Consider the following 10,831-nt stretch of genomic DNA (forward strand, 5'->3'; position numbering starts at 1 on the left):
ACTCTGAGCCAGTTGTAACTGGAAAACAGAGGCCTGTCATCCTGACCCTGGACCACAGCTCTGGCTAGACCTAGTAAGAGCCTGTCCACTTACCATCAAGAAAAAGACAAAAGAAAAGAAAAAGAAAGATGAGGTGCAAGGAAAAGTGGGGGAAGAGGGAAAATCTGCGGCTTCCCCCAGGAGGCAGGAGAATCCTGGAGGGGTTAAGTTGAAGCATCCTTGGGCTCACGCACCCTGCAGTAAACCTGCCAGCCTCCGCTGTAAAATCATCATTTTTAACAGACATCTTCTCCCTCACATAAATCAGAGCCCTTTTCAATGCCCAGATCAGCCTCTGATCACTTGGCCTCTCTCCTTAGTAATCTGTAGCCTCATTCAGGAGCCCAGAGGCACCCTGGGTGACCCAGCAGACTCCAGGTCAATGCCAGCCCTGGAGGACCCACTCAGTCTTTTGTACTGATATCTCTTACAAAGTGCAGATTTCCTCCTGTGTGATTGACTGGCTGATCTGCTAGAAGAGGAGAGTCTAACCTGCACAGGTCTGCATAAGACAAAGCCCGAGTGTCCCCCACAATGTCCAGTTTGCCTCTGCTCTCATTACTAATTAAATTAGGTTGTGTTCTATGCAGACATTTAAAGTCATGGAGTAATGGCAGTAAGGGATTTTCCCCCCTTCGTGTGTGTGTGTGTGTGTGTGTGTGTGTGTGTGTGGTGTGTATGTGTGATCAATGTGAGTGTGCATTCCTGTTCTATGTAACAAGTATGGAGATCGGAAGACAGTTTACAGGAGTCTGTCCATCCTTCTGCCATGAGAGCTCCAGAGACTGACCTGACCTCGGGTAATCAGCCCTGGCCGCAATTGCTTTTGCCCTCTGAGCCACCTCAATAGTGCCAGAGTAAGGAGAGAGAGAGAGAGAGAGAGAGAGAGAGAGAGAGAGAGAGAGAGAGAGGAGAGGCAGTGGGAGGGAGGGAGAGAGGGAGGGAGAGAAGGAGGGAAGGAGGGAAGGAGGGAGGGAGGAGAAGTCTGTATTTTGTCTAAGGTCTGAATGGTGACATCAGCGTGGATAGTTAGGAATGACACCTTAGGTAACTGCCCTCCATTTTTGCCTTTCTGGCTGCAGTTACTCTGTGGATAAGGAGGCAGCCAGCCTCTGTTTCATTCTAGAGAGAATCATGCTATGATTTCATCCACAAGTAAAGTTTAAAAAAAATGCTTTGCTATGTGCCATATAGGGTGTGTAAAAGTATGTTGTTTAATTATAAACTAGGTAATTTCAAATGTATGATTGGCAATATGTTGTCAAGTTTAAGAAAAAGGGTGATGTGAGCTGAATAAGAGATTGGATGTTAGGAAGAGAGAAGATGCTGTCACAGTAGATACCTAAATAGGAATGTATGTAGGAGTCCACAGAATTAACTAATCACAGGGCTGTGTCTGTATCACTCTACTATTATATTCTGGTTGCTTAATATTTTCTTTGGTCTTAGTTCAACAAGAAACTTACTAAATTAATGAAGGGAAGTGCATCCATTTATGATCCAGGACATAAGCATATTCGCTGCTTCGGAAGAGAGTGAATTTTGTAAGACTGAAGTATACATTAAAACAGCAAATTGAGCATTTCTTGGGCATCTGTTATGTGCCCAGATTTTGTTTTGAGCAACAGAAACATAAACAAAATGGGAGTGATGCTAAAAATAAATATATAAACAAATATTTTCAGCGAAGGATGAGGACGGCCCATAGAGTATTGTATATGAAACGTTGGCCAAACGTTAGGCAAGAATGCTTCGGTATGTGAGATAACAGATGGACCCTCCTGGTTCGAGTATTTTTCCCTTGCCGCTGGTCCCACAGCCATGCCTGCCCCAGATAACACACAGAGACTCTGTATTTGATATAACTCTGTTGGCCACTGCTCTCTCCAGACTCTCCATGCTGACTCCTCCCTACTCCTTCCTCTCTCCTCCTTGTCTCCTAGTCCCGCCTATCTTGCTTTCCTATTGGCCATCAGTGCTTTATTCATTAACCTGTATGAGAAACATATTTACAGAATGGCATCTCCCATCACCTTCCGAAGGTCATTCACATCTATGTGGATCCTCAAATTGATAACGAAGTCATTTGCCTTTAGTTTGTGTGATTGGCTTTCAAACCCTTCTCTTGCTTACAAAACCACCTCCTGTGTTTTCTTATTTCTACCCCTTTTTCTCATTTCTACCCCTTCACTGTCAGTTTCATTGTACTCAGAATTCTTAATAAAGAAAAAAAAAAGCAATTCTAAAGCAGATGTTAACAATTAAATAGTTAAATACTAATGTTTTTAGATTCTCTCCTAGGCCTTTATCAAGCGGCATGGGTTTCCATTGATTTTTACCGTTAGGTATCTTAGGATGTGCTCACCTCAGTACCTGCTTTTACATCATTCTTTCGCCTACTAAAAAAGTTGCAGCTCCAACACTGGGGTCTCCAAGAACCAATACTCACGGCATTGCCCGCCCCCAGTGGGCGCCAGTGTCCCCCCCACCCACCATGATTTCCTGGAAGTGTAAGAAAGTAGCTGTTGTTCTTGTTACGCGGTGACCCCTCGCCTTTTATGAAGGCGTCACTCAAACTGTACGGCTGGTGATTGAAACTCAGAGCCATGGAAACTGCTCCTGGGTTTGAGTTGTAGACCTATTATTATAGGATTCAATTTCAAAAGAACATAGGACTTCAGATGCAGGTTTCCTTAACAGAAGGCAGTTAGAAACAAGCTATCAGGAGTGTCGTCCTTGCCATTATATTGTGATGAGCAAGAATTAGTTCTGAGCCAGTCCAAACACTTGTGACACTCAGTTTCAAAAAACGCACAACCCACACAGCCCGCAGCAACATCCTCCCTGAGAGCTGCAGAGATCTACTTGGCAGCTATGCCCTAAGCCTAGTGACTTTTCTGGGCTTTGGTGTCAAGCTGTGCTTCCCATGCAGCCTACACATTTCTAATGTGTACATCCAGTTGTGCTGAGCTCTTGATTTTGCAGGCCCTGTTACCTGCCTGGAGCTGCATTTCCAATCCTACCTCCTTCAGGCCTTGAACTTCATGGCCCAACAAGGCTGATCTATGACGAGACCTCAGCATTTTGCCTGTAGTCTCTTTCTTCATGCTGTTACTATGCAAAGAGCAAGTCCCTTTTGATAAAATTTGTTTTAAAGCAACTCTCTCTTGCCCGGACAACTTCCTGTGACACCTTTTCTATCAGTAGAATTTGCATATGCAAGCCTCATGTTGTATGGTATTGTTATAATGTTGCTTAAATGGGCTTCATCTCTGGTTTACACCAGTATGATGTGTTCCATCATCACTGCTCTGCCAGGCAGACTATTTTATTGCTCTTCTGTCCTTGAGGAAGGGGACCTCAAGAGGCTAATCCAAATAATCACTGTGAGCCTAACCCTTTCTGTCCCCAACACCCCCACACACACACACACACACAACATCCACTACCTTTTAGTTATTGCCATGAATACCAGGAGATGGGAACTGCGTTTAACTAACTCTTTCTTTCCCCGTTTCTTTTCAGCTCCAAGCACAGCCCAGTACGGCATCACTGGGAGCTCCTGCGACCTTTCCTCCTGCTGGAGCCTTGTGCTGGCGCTGTCCTCTGTCATCAGTACACTCTACCTGAAGACCGCTGTCCTGCAGTGAATTTAAAGACCCATGAGAAGCTTTCAAGGAGTCTCTGAGAGTGCTGATGGCTGGATCCAATCTGGTGCAGCTGGGTAGAGGCAGCACGGGATACGATCGGCTGCCTGTGAGAGGGTGACGCCGTCTGTGGGATCGCTGGTTGTGTAAATACTTTCATTCTCCTCTCCTTTTGATTAGACACACGACCTTGTGAAGCACCGCACATTGTCCCTTTTTTAAGATGTGAAAGCTCTGAACTTACTTTTAGAGGATATTCATTGTGATTTCATGTTTGTAATCTTCAACTTTTCAAAAGCATTCAGTCGTGGTCTGCTAGGCTCCCGGCTGTAGTTTACATGACAAATATTGCAGTGAACACACGATTCTTTAAGGCTGCAATACAAGGGTTCCGTGCCCTGTTTCAAAAAGAGTCAACCCACATTTACAAAGATGCATTTTTCTTCTTTTTGATAAAAAAGTCAGATAATATTGCCTTCAGATCATTTCCTCAAAATATAACACATATCTAGATGCCCCTGTTCGCATGACATCCAGGTTTTGGAAATGAGCCTTGTAATATAACTGGCTGTGCTTCTCCTTCTAAGTTCAGCATGGGTGTGCCTTCACAAAATAATCTTCTCTTTGTCTCCGACAAATACATAATGTTTCCTAAACCTTGCAATTTGGAAGCAAAAGCAAATTATACGGATAAGCTAAGCCTGAGAACTTTGCCCACAGCATCTCAGTTTCCTTGATGAAACAATTTAATAATACGGTTGAAGTTGAGGTTAAATGTTAGTGCCACTGTGGGAAAGCACGAGCTGTCAAAGGACAGCTCAGCCTGTTCACAAGACCACTAGTAATCCAACAGTGTCCTGCACTAGCTCGAGCTGGCGCCCTAAGACGGCTTCTCCGAATGGACCTGCAGTCCTATCACCCAATAGACGTGAAGTGGTAAGCGCCCAGATTAATCTGGTTTTGACATCAGTAAGTTAGTGTGACAGAAACCCTGATTTTTCCCATCCGATTTTCCGTCACTCGGTTGATAGGAATGCATGTTATGTTCTTTAAAACCCCAAAATTCGTTTTAACAAATATCGTGCTTTGGTGCACAACAGATCAGCCCTGAAGTAACTAAATTCTTCACAAATCTTGGTAGTCATTTCCACTCAAACTGATGCCAAAACTGAAGATTCACCATGCTTCACTGCATTTTACCAGATACGTGTGAGATGTGGTCTAATGGACACACACCAGAAGGAGGGCATCATGGGATATGTTAACCACTAAATGATTGTGAATATTACATTTTTTCTATTTAAAGAACAAAACTACGTTTTTGAAGGAAAATGCTGTTAGTCTAACTATTATATTACAGGAATAGGCTCGTGGTCTTGCTTTTGACCAAAGAAAGACCAGAGCCTTGAAAGCCATTTTTCAGGTCTGAACAAGTTGCCGATTTCAGCACACCGAAGTTTCTACAGTGACCTTCTGCACACACTAACTAAAGACCTACTCTCAAAACCACATGTAAGAACTTTCACAGTGATTATTTTAGATAGTTCATGTTTTGCCCTATAAGGATGGTTTTTCAATTGTGATGTTTTTTTCCTAAACAAAATTTAGATCCAACAAGACACCATAAATCTATTTTAATTAGGAAAAAGGAATGATGAGTAAAGGGGCATAAATACACAGTCTTCCCATGAAATGGCAATAATGTGGCATCATGCTATTAAACTTAGTAGCTCTAACAAATCTATGTCATTTTCGACTGATATATCAAAAGTGAGTTTTGGAAAATGTGGCATTTAAATTTCTAGGCGATTGGCTACTGGAAACCGTTCTTTGTGGAATTAGTGAGCCAACGACAAAATGTTTTCTTTGTATTGCAGCTTTAAAGTAGCGCACTCCACAATAACCTACTTATTAGAGATAGCGGTGCTACCATGGAGTGTGGGCCGCCTGAACCGCTGTTTTGGGGAGAGAATGCGTATTATACAGTGACCGTTTCCCTAGAGTTACAAATGCCTCCTCCGTGTAAGGTGTGTAGGGTATATGTGAAGTAAACCGAGGTATAAAATACAGATGAACCAAATAATTAGTTCTAAGTGTCGTCATGATTCCGAATTTCGTGGAGTCCGGTGTTTTTCCATAGAGTGTGACAGAGGACAGTCATAGCTCAGTAGCTACACGTATTTGCCTTTATGTTAGAAGAGACTGCCTTGAGTGGCATTTTAATAGAGGAGGCATCCACTGTGTTTTTCTGTATTACAGCAGCATAGTCCTTAGGCTCCTGGACAGAGTGAAATCATGAGTATTTATGAGTTCAGTATTGTTCAAATAAGGCTACAGTATTTGCTTTCCTGTGTGGATGTATTGCATATAATGTTCAAGTAGGTGGTTTTACATTTACAGGCATCAGAAATGTCTGATTACTCCATTTTATCAGTCCTGACTGTACAAGATTGTTGCAATTGCAGAACAGCAGTTTTATGAAGTTAATTTATCTTTTGATCTATACATTTTTTTTTTTTAGCTATCCATTACAGCATTATGTTTTCCACAATACCCATTTGTGGGATTCCTTTTGTTGCCCCTAAATTTTCAAAGAAAGAAGGAACAAACTTGTGATTGAGAAAGGAGAAGGAGGAGAAGAAAAAAATGGCAGATAAGGAAAAGAGACTGAAGGAAGGAGGGAAATGACTTGAGGCGGGGTGAGAGAGAGCCGGAACCTTCTGCTGATGAACCTGTTTGTCTGCATTCTTGGTTTAACTGCAAATGGTCTAATTTTTCCCCAATGACCTTAGTCCAAACCTAAGTCCTGCTATACCCTGAGGGCCTGCTGGGCAGAATCTACTTGATGATCAGCACTGCCCAGGCCACGGTACGAGGTGCTTTGTGCAGACAGATTTGAGAGAGAATTTCAAACATAAAGTCACATTGAGGTTTGTAACTTGATTGAAAAATTATCTTCTCGTAACATTTATGCTGTGTCTAGAAAGTAGACTGGAGAGCTAAGAATTACCCAGATAATTCAGGACAAAGTTGCACACATATAGAGAAGTACCCCAATCTATGAAGTCTGAACACGCTGAGCAACTGAGCTACCCGAATCAATCAATGATATTGATCAAATTACTGAATAATTATTAATTTACCCATTGCGCTTAGCTTTGTAACACAACTGAAAGTTATCTATTTAATCTTTTCAATAAAAATTGTTTTTTTTTTTTGAAATCCAGAAATGATTTTAAAAGAAGAGGTCAGGTTTCTAACTATTTATTGAAGTGTGTGGGTGTACAGTATTTCAATAGATATGAATATGGATAAATGGTATTGCCTTAAGATCCTCTGAAATGTACTTACTTTAAAGACGGGAAATACCCTTCCTGTCTTTAGTAAAACATCCATATTTCATAATCTGATGTAAAATATGTTGTACTGTTTCCAATAGGTGAATATAAAGTCAGTTTATCAATTAAAATATGTATTTGACTCATTTTAAACTCTTTTTGTTTATGAGAAATGGATACCAGCATGGTGTGAGAACTTGGATACTATGGCTCTCAAGGACTTCATACTGGATCTGTTGTGATTCCCAAAAGGTCTGACAATATGCACGACATTTGTCCAAAAAAAAAAAAAAAAAAAAAAAAAAAAAAAAAAAAAAAAAAAAAAAGAAAAGAAAAGAAAAAAAGAAAACTTTTTCAAGGTATATCATTCTTTGGAGGTTTTCACTTGAAGTGGCACGGGTCTCTGGTAAAGGCTGGGGATAAAAATCAAACAGTCATGCAAACTGACAATCCAAATGCTTGTAGGGGCCCACTTGGTGTCTTCAGAGAGATGGGTATACAGCAACAGAGAGTGTGTATACCCCTCAGAGCATCCAAATAAAATTTCTCTTACACATCTTGCTTTCAAAATAAGAAAGGAAGGAAGGAAGGTAGCTGATCTTTGAATGTTACAATATATAAAATGAGGCCATTCCACAAGAATGACTTAAGCCCTCTTACTAACTGAGTCGGCCCATCTGTGGTCACAACAAACTGAACTGGAATAACACTGGGGCTACAGAGGTGGCCAAGCAGTTAAGGTCACTTACTGCTCCCAAGGAGGATCCTAGTTTGATTCCCAATGTGTGTCTTTCAACTAGAGTCTGTAACCCTGACTTCACAGAATCCAATACCCTCTTCTGCCTGCCTGGATATTCACATGCAGATATCCATCTCTCTCTCTCTCTCTCTCTCTCTCTCTCTCTCTCTCTCTCTCTCTCTCTCTCTCTCTTCCTCCTCTCTTTCATACACACACACACAAATAAAATATCTATTAAAAATTAAAGATAAATTGGAACTATATAAAGTGTCAAACAAAAAATCAAAGCATAGAAAAGAGCCCCTCTTGGTTGAATAGGCCTCTGAGAAATATGGCTGTCACTGCAGTTCTGGGGAAACATTACCAAACTTTTCTTCCCACAAAAAGGGAAACTCGCTAAGTCTCTGATTTCCCTCGTCTTCATTTTCTTGCCCTCAGACATTTGTCCTAAATTCAGTTATACAATGGAAACAGAAGCTACAAACACCAAGCCTGGGGTCATAGCATGAAAAACTCAACAGGTGAGAACACCTACCTGCACATAGCAGGACATAAAAACTCACTTCAGCTGTCAAGAAGAAAGAGAAATGACGACAGTGAACTGACCATTCTAAGAATCGTTCAGCTAAGATGTCCACGCACATCTGACCTTCCTCAGAAGTGTGTGTACACCTCCATGCTCACTGACACTTTACCAGATGACTCCACACTTCAGAAAGTGTTTAGGAATCCATTCGTTGGCAAGCAAACAAAAGGAGTCTGGAAACTCAACAAAAACACCTATGCCACCCTCTAGCAGCACCACCTGCTTCAAGAACAAGATACCTATCCTCCTCAGAGGCAGGCCCACTGGCCTAACACCTGTCTTGTGTTTCATGCTGTCAGAATTGAGATCCTCACTTCACAGGGAGAGCCCTGGAGACTTGGTAGTCTAATCAGGAAGTTTTCTTGGTTTTTTTTTTTGTTTGTTTGTTTGTTTTTGTTTTTGTTTTTGTTTTTGTTTTACATCGTTCGTGGTTGGGAACCAGCTCTGATAAAGCCCTGATCACAATCCTCTGCTTCTTCTCCTCTTTGGCTGCAAACTTGAGGGAAGTACCATCTTCCTGATCACCTGGTATTAACAGCCCCCAGGGAAATTCCCCCATATAAACAAGAGCCCCTAGTCAAATCCCTACCCTGTCATTCACTTTACTCTTTACCAGGGTGCACTCTCCATATAACTCAGAGTATCATCTAACATGTATGCTGGAGCTCTAGAGTCCCCCTTTCCCTTTGAGATATCTCTTATGTCAGACAGTAGTTTCCATCAATAAGATAAACTAGAGGTACCCGTCAATCTAGTTGCTGGAAAAACAGGCACCCTGGCTTCCTGTTTACCCACAAGTTTTTGGTGAGCTTTAAGTGCACCCAAGGCATATTGAAATGGACCATGGTGCTTCATTTCTTATAAGGACACACGCACCAGACATTAGCACTTTGACTTCCACAATGTTTGAAGCAATCTAAGGGGGGGGATGGATGGAACCACCATTCTTGTGACTGGAGACAGTCTGCTAAGTGGGGTGCTGGAGTCACATGTGGATTTCAAACCTCTCCAATGTGTGTCACTCTACAATAGCCTCAGAATAAGAAAAGATACATCACAAACATCTAGATATGGATTCCTGTCTATATACCCATATATGGATTTATTTGTGTATGTTTCTATTGGTTATAAGCTATTCTTTCATTTTCCAAAGCTCCCAGGAGGTCTGAAGCTGAAATACATCCTATATGCGAAATTTGCTTCTCCCTCCCCCCCAAAATATGAACGTGATGCAAATCCTACAGATGTCACTTTCGTTTAGAAGCCTTAGGGGGGGAAATGGTTTTATATATGTATGGAGTGAGCACATTCATTTACTCCCTATTGAGGGAGATGGAAAAGAGTTACAGCCATCTAACAGGACAGTTCAAAAACACACCTCCACAGTCAAAATTACTTAAATTAGTGTATGACAAATGTGTGCTGCTGACTACCTTTTCGGGAGTGAAGAGAGTCCAGGTGAACCATGACCTGTAGGAGTGGCTGCTTCTGCATATAACAGAGCTTCAGCATCTTTTATACAAAACATGGATGAACTCAAATGCTGATAAAGGTGCAGAGGCCCCGTCAATCAGAGCCAGGTGAGAGGAGGTGGTGAGCCCTAAATAACACAGGCATATTCACTGCAGCAGAACTTTCCCTGAAGTTCTGATGCACAGGACACGTTAAAGCATCTGGACACAGCGGAACTCGCCCTTACTCCTCGCACTGGGTAGGCAGAGGCAGGTGGATCTCTGTGAGTTCAAGGCCAGAGTCATCTATATAGTGAGAGTCTGGCTCAAAAACCTTATTAAATAAAGTGCCAACATTTGAGCTTTGAAAATACAATCTTTATTTCAATAACTGACAATCCAAAATCATTTATCGGACATTCACAGTCCCTGTGTTCTAAGGACTCCTTGGTTTGTTTATCTCACCAATCACTACTCAGTAATCTGGGGCATGGGGAAAGGGGTTTAAAAGCAGATGGAGGGGTAGATGGGAGGGAGGGGCAGGGGAATGGGGAGGAAGGGGAAGAGAAACTGTCGTCAGTATGTAAAATAACTGAAAAACGTTTAGTTTCTAAACACACACACACACACACACACACACACACACACTGAAAGGGCTACATCACTTCATGAGCCTACTCTGTTTAAAAAGAAAAAAAAAAGGTTTAAAAAAAAGGTAATTTTATTTGGGGGCATTGGTTTTATGCTGGGGACCTTTAGTTCTTAATGAATTAGATATTTTACATCAACAAGAAACATGGACTAACAGATAAGATGCACATTCCAGTGCAATGATGATAATGATGTAAGCCTGAAGACTCGGGGTACGCTCAGGTACTTCCTCCTTCCCTCTGAGCAAATCACTAAAGGACTCACGGAGTTACTTCGTGGAACTGGGAATTTGTTAGCTTCATTAATTTTGACCTTTTTACACTCAAAATGTTAGCTTCGCACTAACCAAAGCCAATTCACACTTCCCGCAGCTCAGAATT

At 41.8% G+C, this 10,831-nt stretch overlaps 1 protein-coding gene across 1 annotated transcript in view; it reads left to right on the plus strand.

Annotated features, from left to right (window-relative positions):
* Positions 1–3,702, plus strand: part of Negr1 (neuronal growth regulator 1) — a 685,246-nt gene extending 681,544 nt beyond the window's left edge. The window contains exon 7 of the mRNA XM_051195692.1: positions 3,565–3,702. Within this exon, the coding sequence (XP_051051649.1) occupies positions 3,565–3,689 (125 nt within the window). The 3' untranslated portion in view covers positions 3,690–3,702. The remainder of the gene's footprint in view (positions 1–3,564) is intronic.
* Positions 3,703–10,831: the final 7,129 nt, after the last annotated feature.

Source organism: Phodopus roborovskii, unplaced genomic scaffold (assembly GCF_943737965.1).
Source record: "Phodopus roborovskii unplaced genomic scaffold, PHOROB, whole genome shotgun sequence".
Lineage (NCBI taxonomy): Eukaryota > Metazoa > Chordata > Mammalia > Rodentia > Cricetidae > Phodopus > Phodopus roborovskii.